The sequence below is a fragment of the Humulus lupulus genome, chromosome 5 (assembly GCF_963169125.1).
Source record: "Humulus lupulus chromosome 5, drHumLupu1.1, whole genome shotgun sequence".
In the NCBI taxonomy this organism is placed as follows: Eukaryota; Viridiplantae; Streptophyta; class Magnoliopsida; order Rosales; family Cannabaceae; genus Humulus; species Humulus lupulus.
Genome location: NC_084797.1, coordinates 60,549,327 through 60,562,386, shown reverse-complemented (window position 1 = coordinate 60,562,386; position 13,060 = coordinate 60,549,327). Strand labels below are relative to the sequence as shown.

General features: G+C 35.5%; 1 protein-coding gene across 1 annotated transcript; it reads left to right on the top strand.

Moving 5' to 3' along the window:
• Positions 1-4,823: 4,823 nt before the first annotated feature.
• Positions 4,824-6,925, top strand: LOC133779170 (uncharacterized). The gene is made up of 4 exons (XM_062219162.1): positions 4,824-5,072; positions 5,181-5,862; positions 5,986-6,494; positions 6,674-6,925. The coding sequence occupies exons 1-4, from the start codon at positions 4,824-4,826 to the stop codon at positions 6,923-6,925; spliced, it is 1,692 nt and encodes a 563-aa protein (XP_062075146.1).
• The last annotated feature ends 6,135 nt before the right edge of the window (positions 6,926-13,060 follow it).

Below are 13,060 nucleotides of genomic sequence, written 5' to 3'. Positions count from 1 at the left end.
TTTGATGAACATGGTATTTAAGGATTATTTGGACAAGTTTGTGGTAGTGTTCATAGATGATATCCTTATTTATTCGAAGACCAAGGAGGAGCATGAGGAGCATTTGGGGATGCTTCTGAAAAGACTATGAGAACATTAGCTATACGCTAAGTTCTCTATGTGTGAGTTTTGGCTGGAACATGTAACTTTCCTTGGGCATATAGTGTCCAAAAATGGGATAGCAGTAGATCCATCAAAGATCGAGGCCATTAGAGACTGGCCCCAGATGAAGAATGCCTCAGAAGTTCGAAGCTTCTTAGGATTGGTGGGTTATTGTAGAAGTTCGTCGAGGGTTTTTCAAAGATCGCCACATCCTTAACCAACTTAACCTGCAAACATCAAAAGTTTGCATGGACTGAGAAATGTGAAGAAAGTTTTCAGACCATGAAGGATAAGTTAATTTTAGCGCCTATCCTATGTGTTCCCACACAGGGCGAGAAATTTGTGGTGTATTGTGACGCATCAAAGAACGACTTAGGATGTTTGTTGATGCAAGATGGCAAGGTGGTAGCTTATGCTTCCAAAAAACTTAAGGATTATGAGCAACAATATCCCACTCATGATCTTGAGTTGGCAATAGTGGTATTCGCACTGAAAATATGTAGACATCACCTATATGGGGACAAGTGCGAGATATACACTTACCACAAAAGTCTAAAGTACTTCTTCATGCGAAAGGAACTGAATACGAGGTAGCGAAGGTGGTTGGAATTAGTGAAGGACTACAGTTGTGAGATTCTCTATCACCCAGGCAAGGCCAATGTGGTTGCAGATGCATTGAGTAGGCGGGGACATGGGAATGCCTCATCACTACGTGCAATAGAGATGCCTCTTCAGAAAGAGATCATAAATGCCGACATTGAACTTGTGACAGAAAGTCTAGCGAACCTCACGTTACAATCCTCCCTACTAGAACAAATTCGAGAAATAAAGAAACTGGATGAAGCCCTAATGAAGCAAGAGGCTTTGGTACAAGAAGGTGGTAGCAGTGATTTCACAATAACCAGTGGTGGATTGCTGAGATACAAGGATAGGATTTGTGTGCCTGACAATGCTGAGATTAAGGAAAGTATTATGAAAGAAGTGCACACAACACCTTATTCCTTACACCCAGGGTCCACGAACATGTACCAAGACCTTAAGGCGTTATATTGGTGGCATGGAATGAAGAGGGATATTGCTGAGTTTGTTGCTAGATGTTTGACATACCAGTAAGTAAAGGAAAAACACCAAAGGCTAGTAGGGTTACTTCAACCGCTCTACGTTCCTGAATGGAAATGGGAGGATATAGCAATGGATTTTGTGGTAGGGTTACCCAGAACCACCAAGTAGCATGATTATGTGTGGGTAATAGTGGCTAGGCTAACTAAGTCTGCCCATTTCCTTCCAGTTAAGATCACATACTCAGCGGACCAATATGCAGAATTATATGTAAGTGAGATAGAGAGACTTCATGGGGTGCCAAAGTCTATATTTTTTGATCGAGGGTCAGTTTTCACATCGAACTTTTGGAAGGGACTACAGAGAGCTATGGGATCAAGGCTAAATTTTAGCATTGCCTTTTATCCTCAGACCGATGGGCGGTCTAAGAGGACTATATAGATTCTAGAGGACGTGTTGAGGTGTTGTGCTTTGGAATTTTCAGAGTCTTAGAACCGATACTTACCCCTAATGGAGTTCTCTTATAATAACAGTTATCAATCTACTATTGGGATGGCTCCCTATGAGATGCTTTATGGGCGCAAGTGTAGATCTCCTTTACACTGGGATGAAGTTGGGGAGAAACAGATTTTAGGCCCTAAGGCGATTAGGGAAGCTAGTGAGGCGATCGAGAAGATTCTCCAAAGGATGCTTACTGCGTAGAGTATGCAAAAGAGCTACGCTGACCTTAAGAGAAGGGACATCAAGTTTTCAGTGGGCGAGTTTGTTTTCTTGAAAGTCTCGCCGATAAAGGGTATTATGCGTTTCAGAAAGATAGGGAAGTTAAGCCCCAAATATATAGGACCACTTGAGATTTAGGACAAAGTAGAGCAAGTTTCTTACCGTATGGCATTGCCCCCAGGACTACCCAAAACGCATAACGTTTTCCACATCTCGATGTTGCGTAAGTACGTTTCAGATCCCTCTCATGTGTTGAGTTACGATCCGTTATAGCTGAAGTAGGACCTGAGTTATGATGAACAGCCTGAGCGCGTTATTGAAAAGGGAATCAAGGAACTGAGATCCAAAAGGATTCCACTAGTTAAGGTCCTGTGGAAGAATAGTACGAAACGAGAAGCAACATGGGAGATGGAGGAAGGCATGAGAGAAAGATACCCTGAATTATTTGGTAAGAAAGAATTGTGGGACGAAATTCCTTTTAAGGAGGGTATATTGTAGCGCACATTTTTTTTATTATTTAAAATTTTGTGGTTTATTTTATTTAATTGTTAAGTGTTGTGAATTATTTTATTTATTTGTTTGAATTACTTGTTAGAATTGTTTTGTAGAATTTTTAAAATTTAATTGTTATTTATTTAAAAAATGTGAAGAATTGAGTTTTGGTTGAATGCACTAAGGTGCATGGTAGGTAGTGATGCACCCTAGTTATTGAGTGTGTGCATGTGCATGGTTGCATGGTGCACATGTGTATAATTTTCTACACACTTTCAGTTTCCTTTTATTAGAGTTATTTAATTATTTAAATTGAAAAAAAAAATATAAAGAAAGGGAAAGGACCTTGGACGTGTGAGCATAGTGGGAAAAAAGGGATTTTTGTTCCTATTTTATTTGGGTGAATTTTAGTTAAAAATTGAAGAGATGTTGTCATCTTTATTTCATGCCAATTAAGATAAAAATCAAATAATTTAGAATAAAGGAAAAATAGGCACCATTAGGAAACTTACCCTTTATGTTTATTAGGTTATTTTTGGATAATTAGAATAAAAAAGGAAGAGAGAAAAAAGAAGAGGCCATTTGGGACTTGAAGTCGTCGGCCTAGAGAGAAGGAGAGAGAGAGAGAGGCGAGTATTAGAGAGAGAAAGAGAGAAAGAGAAGAAGAAGGAGAAAAAGAAGAAGAAGAAGGGATCAATTCTAGGGTATGCCTCTTTATGTTCATGTTTGTGATTTTCCCTTCTATTGATTCTAGTATTTTGATTAGAGTTGTTTGTGTTTTTGGTGTTCTTCTTCTCCATGTAGATTTTCGAAGAAAAAAAACCCCTAGGGTTTGAGCAAGGTGGTGATGCTAGTTTGGGTTCTTAAATTACTATCAAGAAGAGGTGTTGGATTTCCTTCCTAAATCTATGGTTGTTGTTGTTTTATTTTGTTATTTGGGAGAGATCATGGCTGAATGTGGATTGGTGTTTTGGGTAAGGATATTTAATGACCCAACTACTCTAGACTTTTGGACCATTAACGAAAACTATACATAAACACTAATTCTTAATAACACTTACAAGTGATAAGATCATAACTTTATTAAAACTTGAAAAAAACAAAGGTCAAACTTACATAAAATTTAAGTTAGGATATGGGATCCCATTGTTTTAAGGGGATTTTTCATAAATATGGCTTTTTAGCTATTAATGTATAAAAATATGGTAATTAAACTTTACTTACTTTATATGGAAAAACTTAACTACAAAAAATTAGAATATGGGAAAAGTTATCCCACATTAAAAAATAAAACAAATAAGCCATTAAGGAGGTTAGTATTGTAATTAAAGATGCACATACTACCATGGTGAAATTTTGAGTCGATCAAAAACATACCCAGCCGAAAAAAAAAATTTCAGCAAGAACACCAATCTCCGGCAACCACAAACCCGAACCTCCAGCCACCTCCAGCCACCTGAAACAACACGTTCCTACAGTCGGATCTGCTTCTCCAACGACGTCCATCTCCGGCGACGTCCTTCTCCATCACCGGCGACGTCCTCCATCTCCGGCGACGAACTTGTCCATCGTCCAAAGCATCCAAGAAAATCAGGTTTTTAAAAATCTTGCTCTGTCAAGTACTATATTACTGTAATTTTATTCAACTTAATATCTATTAAATTCCTAATTCTTCTACATAATATAGAACCATTGATTTCATATTTTTCTCATACCTATTTTACAGATTATAATGGTAATCATGAAGTTCATTATGTCCATTTTTTAAAAAAAAAACATAATAATTAACATGAAATTTGAAAAAAAATAATTAAACCTACTAATATAGTTATATTGATTGACCAAAAATATACAAAAAAACAAGAACTATGATTATTTTAGATTCAATTTTGTCTTTGCGATAAAAAAAACATTTCATATTGGTCTATTGGTCTGAATTCTAATTGTCAAAACTTTCAGTAACAACAAAGTAACCAGTTACCTTGAAAACTGGCATATTGTCCAATTAAGTTTTCCACTGAAGTATGTAATTGTAGACTACAGTAACCAGTTACCTTCACCAGTTATACCCAATTAACTACTTAAAAATTTACAAATATTACAGGTATGGAAAATACTACTTCTTTGGTTCAATTTGGAGGCAAGTGGAATGAAAAAAATGAGTACGAAGGGTACACAATGACTGGAATATTGATTCCACCAAATTGTTCTCTTGACAACTTGGTGAATTTGGTAAAACAGGAGATAAAGGAAACAAGAGCAAGCATTGAAGTTTATTATCAAGTAGCCAAAGGAACACCACCAATGAAGATTGAATCAGACAATTCATTGTTGTTCTACTTGAAAATAAAGAAAAAAGTGCAGAAAAAATAACAGACTTACCATTGTGTGTGAATATAGTTCAAGAATCAATGGATGAAAATAATCTTCTTCAGCTATCAAATCAGAAAGCTACAGCACAAGAAATGGAGGTAGGAACATTATTAATGCAAGCAAACAAAGCTTCCATCAATGAACATATGTTACTTGAAGAAGGAATGTCAAGCACAACAAATGAGGGAATCAATGTGGCATACATACCTCACCTTGCTGAAGAAGTAGCTGATTTTATAATTGAAGACAATTCAAAAAGAGAAAAGAGATTGGAGGAAATTGAAATAGTAATATCTGATTACAGAGTGAACAAAATAGAGCAAGGATAGATTTACAAGGACAAGAACACAATCAAATCAGCTCTTGGCTACCATGTAATGCTACATAACTTTCAGTTCAAAACAAAAAGATCAGAAAGAAGAGAGTACCTGGTTACCTGCGCATATGACACATGCAGCTGGTTTGTGAGAGCTTCTAAATACAGAAATCAAGATTTATTCAAGGTACGAAAATGCATTCCAAATCATACTTGCTTTGTTGAAATTGTTATGGAGGATCATAGGCAAGCAAAAAGCATCATAGTTGGGGAATTAATAAAGAATAAGTACAAGTCAGTCAAAAGAAATTATACTCCAAATGACATCATGAATGACATGAATGATTACTTTGGAGTAACCATGGGATACACAAAATCATGGAGATCAAGAGAAAAAGCTTTGCTTCTAGTAAGAGGGAACCCTGATGATTCATATCAAAAGTTGCCAATGTATCTTCACATGTTGAAGCAAGCAAATCCAGGAACAGTAACACATCTGCTCACAGACAATGAAGATAGATTCAAATACTTGTACATAGCTTTCTCCAACTCAATCAAAGGTTGGAGATACTTGAGGCCTATTATTGTTGTTGATGGAACTTTTTTAAAAAATGCACATGGCGGCACACTATTTTCAGCATCAACATTAGATCCAAACAACAACATTTTTGTCTTGGCTTTTGGAATAGCAGACTCAGAAAATGATAACTCTTGGCTTTGGTTCTTCTCCAAACTGAGAGACACATATGGAGAACCCGAAGGTATGGTAGCTTCAATTTTATCATATGGTTTACATATAAAAAGGAAATGGTTACCCAAAACCAATACACAAATACATGCTATTTCGTTTAGTATCTTATAAAAGCAACTGGTTACCTTCACAGGATTGGCTATTGTTTCCGACAGACACAATAGCATAGAGAATGCAGTACATATAGTGTACCCAAATGCGTTCCATGGAGCTTGCATGTATCACTTGCTCAATAATTTGAAAAGCAAGTATGGAAACCATGGAGAACAGCTACAAATGAATTTCATTGCAGCAGCAAAAGCATACACAAAAATAGAATGTGAACACTACATGAGAAGCTTTGATAGACTTGACAGACGCATTAGACCCTATTTAGAGAAAGCCAAATATGAAACTTGGGCAAGATCATACTCACCAACAAAAAGATACACCATGATGACATCCAACATCGCAGAATCGCTCAACGCTGCACTAAAAGCTGCAAGAAATCTCTCTATTGATATCTTGGTTGAATGTCTTAGAAGTTTGGTTCAAAAGTGGGTTTGGAACAATTCAAATAATGCAAATGGAACATTCACAAAAGTGTCTACAGCAACAGAAAATGAATTGAGACATGACATTGTTTCAAAAATGAAGTATGAGGTATGCAACTAAACTTATTCTTACTATTCTTTATTCTGTCAATATATGGTAGCCAGTTACCCTGGGTAACAGCACAAAAAAAACAATAAACTAAACAGAGTGGGAACAACATACATTCAATGTTAATTGTACATAAATGTTTATTATTTTATTTTAATTCATCACAAAACTGTTTTCAGGTCTTGCCTTTCAACCCAATAGAATATCAAGTTCGTGATGAAAAAAGGACCAATTTCACAGTAAATATTCACAATAGAACTTGTACATGGAATAGGTTTCAAGAAGATGAAATGCCTTGTGGGCATGCAGTAGCTGTAATTGCAAAGAGAAACTTGGGAGTATATGATTACTGTGCAAAGTTTTACAAAACAGAAACTTTGAAAGCAATGCATGAAGAAAATGTTCATCCTTTGCCCCATAAAGATGAATGAAATCTACCACAAAACTTAGACATAGTGGTGCTACCTCCAAAGGCAACAATCCCTGCAGGAAGACCAAGAAAGAAAAGAATAAGATCAAGAGGAGAACCAAAAGTGATAATCACCTGTGGTAAATGTGGCCAACCAGGACATAACAGGAAGACTTGCAGGAATCCACCAATTGATAAGGCAAACAAGCAGAAAAAACAAAAGTCATAGCTTCATATATTACAGTAAAACAACCATATCATAGCTTCATTCATTAAATGATTGACTTTCATATTCATACATTGATATTGAGTATTATAATAACTTTGTTATATATTGAAATAAATTGTTGGTTTTTTGTTGATATATGTCAAATATTTATGCAACCAACACCATGAAAACAAGTTTTTTTTTTAAATAAAACATAATATTCTGGGTAAGGTAACCAGTTACCACTTTGTATATAACATGATGACCCAACTGGGTACCTGGTTATTATATCTCAATTGCTTTGTATATCATAGTTACTTTAAAAAAGTTGAATATTATTATATATAATTATTAAACATGAAATACAAAAAAAAAAACAATAAAGTAGGTACTTTGATCTAGCATTTGCCACAAAAAAAATGAAAATCAATAAACACCAAAAAAGTAAACAGTTACCCCTTATATAAAAGACAGACCAAACTAAGCACCTGGCTACCATTAAAATATCTCAGTTGCTTTAAAAGTATAATATGTATAAAATATAATTATTAAACATGAAATACAGTAAAAAACAACACAAGAGAAACTGGGTACTTTGCTCTAAAAATGATCACAAATAGAAAAAACAACAAGCACCAAAAGTACCCCAGCTACACTTTTGTATATAAGACAAACACCAAACAAAGTACCTGGTTACCATTAAAATATCTTCGAAAAAATAAGTAAATATATACAAATAAATAACACAGAAAAGATCAAAAGATATATATAATATCCTTAAGTAACCAAGGTCTTACAAATAGTACCAATTTAACATATACAAGTATCAAACTAACTGTTATACCCAAAAAATAGGAAGATGCATCCTAGGAGGCTAAGGGGAATGCATTCTAGGAGAGTTAAGGAGAAAGTGGTCCTAGGAGACCCCAAGGAGGATGTGGTCCTAGGAGACCCCAAGAGAGTGATCCTAGGAGAACCAAGGATGAGGTCCGAGGAGAACTCAAGAAAGTGGTCTTAGGAGACCCCAAGGAGAAAGTGGTCCTAGGAGACCCCAAGGAGGATGTGGTCCTAGGAGACCCCAAGGGTGTGTAGGAGGTAAGCCTCCCAAGGTTTTCTAAGTGTTGGCTCGAACGTGTCCAAGGTAAGTAGCTAAGGAGGAGGAGTCTCATGCAAGAGAATGGAGACTTAGATTTTGATAAGGAGAGCCTATACAATGTTCGATCGGACATGTCTGGGAGATGCTAAAGGAGAATGCCTTGAACTTGTCCAAGGTGAGGTGCTAAGGAGGTTGCCTCAATGTTGTCCAAGGTGAGGTGCCAAGGAGGTTGCCTCGGACCACCTTAGTCCGAGGAGAAGCCAAGGAGATTGGTTCAAGGGGGAACATGGCATGCTAGAGGAGAGTGCCATGTTAGAGGAGAGAAGTGCATGTCCTACCACCATGCACGTTCAACCCACCAAAAACATGTCCTACCACCATGCATATCCTACCACCATGCATGTTCAACCAGCACTTGCATGGGTAGTGAGTAGGAGGTGGACCAACTAGCTAGAGGAGACTAAGTCAGACACAACTCCAACAACATATGCGGGAATCTCTCATTCTTCCCACAAATGGGGGGTTTGTTACATTTCGAATTTTGAATGTTTAAATGTAATAAATATAATAAAATATCCCTATCATAAGGGGATATCAGTGGAGGATCCCAGGCCTATAAATAGAGAGCTTATGGGATGAGAGAAGGGTCTTTTCTTCTGCTTCTTCTTTCTAGAGAGAGAAAGTTGGGTCTGTCTATTCTAGAGAGAGAAAGTGCTGAAATTAGAGAGAATTCTTGTATTTTCACAATCTGTACTGAAGAAACTCAGTTGGCTCAGTCCATCTGATCTTGAGTATAGATTTATAAATCACAACTCTAAGTGGATTAGGCTATTACCGACAATCGGGGCTGAACCACTATAAAAATCTCCTGTGTTCTTTATTTTCTTTATTAAACCGTCTGTGTCGTTTTTATTTCTCTTGAAGGCTTATCGTTATTGACGTTCTCACATCGTTGGCTAAAAACACAGTCAACACTAACTATTGGTAATCATTTCCAAAAGTCAAGCATCCTTTTCCAAAAGATGATCTGATTTAGAGTATAGACAAAATAAAAAAAGTCTAATATCCTTTCATAAAACTTCCTAAATAACCTATGCAGTAGTCTTAAGAGAACCTATGCAACAGTCTTCCTCCTCTTCTGCTTCCTATCCAAAACCTTTTCAGAAAACTCATCACTAGTCAAATATCCATCTTCTTGTTTCTTCTTCCCATGAAAATACAAGCTAACACCAATGTCTTGGCAAAGCAACTGAGCATCAATTTCTTTTGGCATCTCGTTTTCCTTTCCAAGAATTAATTGCTCGGCAAAATACGTTGTAAAAATCCCACAGTCACTGCAATATTACAAACACATAAAAAACTAAGAACATAAAAACAAAACCAGAAACAAATAGGATAAGCAAACTTAAAAAAAAAAAAAAACTCACCATTCAACTTGTTGAGGAATGCCTCTAGCAATACTCAATTGCAAAGCATCAGTCTCAGCAATATCATAAGGACTAACATCAAGATTTATGTCACGACGATCATAAAAATCAATCTTCTCCAATAGAAGAGGAAGCATTACAGCAAATGCTTCAATTACAGGTAAACTCAAATTTTCATGCCTCGCCTCCGACATAGAATCATAAACAATGAGCAACCTCTTCTTTATGTCAAAATGTAGCAAAAGCAAATGAGCAAGATCCTTAACATTAACAGGTATAAGAACATGATCAAGTAAATTCCAGTGACTACTGCAAAATAATGAGTTGCCCCTCATAATCTTCAAAGCAACACAATTATCATCAATGTTCAATGTATCACTGCCTGATTTCACAAATTTCTCATACATGAAAACAATATTTTGGGCAAAACAACTATCAGTAGTAGAGACCCTCCTCATCAAACCTTTGGACAACTTAACCTTTCTCCTCAAATAATACATCATGACATCAATATGCTGCATTTTAAAAAATAAAGGCTTATAAGACCACTATGTAGAAACCTGTTACCACTTACAACAAATCATAATAAAAAAAAAAACAGAGGGTAACCAGTTCCAATCAGCTGCACAACAAATAATAAAAATTGTGGGTAACAAGTTACCATCAGCTAAACATCAATGTATAAATTTGGGTAACTAGTTACACAAAGCATTGCAACACAAAGAGATGACTGTGGTAACTAGTTACCCCAGCTAAACTACTAGATTATACATTTAGGTAACCAGTTACACATCGTGGAAACACAAAAATAGACAGAGGGAACTAGTTACCCCCATCAAAACACAGAAATATAGAATTCAAGCACATCAAAAGATTTTATTTATTTTTTAAATGAGAAACATAACATAAAAAAGAAAAAGAAACTCACCGATGAATCAACAAACTGCCCAGGATGATACAAACGGTAGAACCAAGTCTTCTCGTCAATAAAAATGAAAGTGAAATCGATCGATGGCTCAACCTTGTTATCATCATATGTCTTATACCTACAAAACAAAAAAATCAAAAAATATTTAGAAAATAAAACCAAAAATTTCACACAAAACCAAAAAAAAAATCAAAAAAAAAAACAAATTGTACATACTTGTTATTGTGCTTCACTTTAGTTTCAATCCAACTATGAAACTCAGAAGCTTGTTCTTCAGTGTGATTCTAACCAAGATCATTAGAAAAAGGACATATATTATCCAATACAGTCTTCTTTCTTTTATGTTTACCTTCATCTTCAGAAGAACCAAACTTTGACATGAAAGGAGACTTGACAACAACACTTCGCTTCGCCTCTCTTTTCTTAGGCAAAATAGCCACAGGATCAGACAACCTTGAAGAATCATAGGCAACAATTGACCAATCGCTCTTACCCTCCATATTACTACTATCTTTTGAAGATCTCTTTGTAGACTCATTTATCATCTTCCACATTTCATTTGACACATGAAATGTAGAAGTTGAAGGAGTTGAGCATAGCAATGAGGCTTCCTTAGATTGACTCTACAAAAACAAAAAGGAAAAAATTAAAATTTATAACAAATATAAAAAAAACTACTTCCTTAGACAAAATGTTATTAAAACAGCATACCTTAACAGGAGTAACAAAATCTGAAGCAATCTTCACAGAATGCTCCAAATCGGCCCCCAACTTTTCATCAACTTGAACATCTTGGTACCCCCCCCACACACACACACACACAAACATCGTCAACATAATCCTGTAGAAAAACAATGAAATATTTAATCAAGATATACAAACAAAATAATATAAGAAAAGAAAATTATGCAATAAACTATTTACATGATAAACATGGTCAAAGTTCATTTGATTTTCAGAATCTAAATCTCCACCATGAGTTTTCACAGACACAGCAGACTTAATGTCTACAAGAAAACCAATAGCTGTAGCAAAATCAGCTTCAAAACTTTTCTTCAAGCAACCAAGTTCACCAATAATCAACTTTTGCGACGCTTGAACTTCAGTCAGCTTAACATGTAACTCCTTGATTTGATCTTGAATCCCCTTGTTATATTGATCCTACATACAATTTAACAAGATAACAAAAACATTAAAACATAATGACATATAAAAAGGGTTTAAAAAAAATAAAAAAGGAAAAAAAAAACAAACCTCCAAACGCTTCTTTGGAAGAAAGAGTTCAGGCCTCAACAAAGGCATCTCCGATAGGGGAATGTCATCACCTATAGGTGGTGGTGTTGGACAGAATACACTTTCAAATGATAAATTTTTCAATATACCCAACTTCTTTTCTTCCGCATTAGGAACGACAAGATTGACATCAAACTGCATTAAATTTTAAAAAAATGAATCAAAAAAAAAAAAACATGAATAGCAACAAAAAGTTATAAAAATGAGAAGTAACCAGTTACTTACAAATATAACAGATATAAAAATACAATACAAAACAAAGAGAGGAAAAAAACTACCTTCTCATCTATAAAAACTTTCTCAAGAACTTCTTCATAACTCACACTATCCTTGCTATGCCAATTCAATATCCTTGGAAATGAAGAACCAATCCTCCGACATAAAAACGATGAATAACTTGGAAGGGTCTCATAAATCCATATAAGGAATGCAAGAGGAAAACCAAAACACTTGTAACTCCAATTATCAAGAGACCCATCTGCTTTTCTAGGAATCTTCATATAAAGAGCATTCCTCTCCTTTAAAGCAGAGCACATATAACACCTAGTTCTTTGCCACAAAAGTTTGCCAAATGCAAACTTTTTCAACAGGGAAAGCTCACAATCAACCATACCAAAAAACTTATTGTCTACCCTTGTCTCATTCTGGGACCCAAACAAAAAACTAGCCAAAAAGTGGACAATACCCAACTTCACAACAAGCTCATCCCCCATAGCATTAAAATTGTCTGAATTAAAAAGGCTACTAACTTCATTTTTGCTAACTTTGTCATTTTCTTTAACACTAGGGAAAAAATCTATCCTAATACCTTTTTTACCATCAGGAAACATACTTAAATCAACACTGCCAGCACAGTCTAGCCCAGTAATTAATCCAAACTCACTAATAGAAAACCTCACTACCTTATCACCAAGCTTAAACCAAAACTCAAATTCTTCTTTTTCCTAATGAACCTCCCTCATCAAAACACTATGAACAAGCTGCGCTTGCCATGCAGTACATGGAAAATCCAAAAAATGACCAAAAGGAGTCCTTCTAAACATAGCTTTCTGCTTCTTGGTGAAGACTTTTTTCAAATCAGCTATAACTTCTTGTTTATTCCATTGCTGAACCTTACTTCCAAACCGAAACTCTGGTTTGATCATATAATGCACAACCTGAATAAAAAAATATAACACAAATACCACAAAAAAGAATATTAAAAT

Bases quoted from the DNA above. Each gene is read 5' to 3' on its own strand.
- LOC133779170 (XM_062219162.1), top strand. From the start codon at position 4,824: ATGGATGAAAATAATCTTCTTCAGCTATCAAATCAGAAAGCTACAGCA. The intron at 5,863-5,985 runs GTATGGTAGCTT...TTACCTTCACAG, and splicing joins CACATATGGAGAACCCGAAG to GATTGGCTATTGTTTCCGAC. The intron at 6,495-6,673 runs GTATGCAACTAA...AACTGTTTTCAG, and splicing joins TTTCAAAAATGAAGTATGAG to GTCTTGCCTTTCAACCCAAT.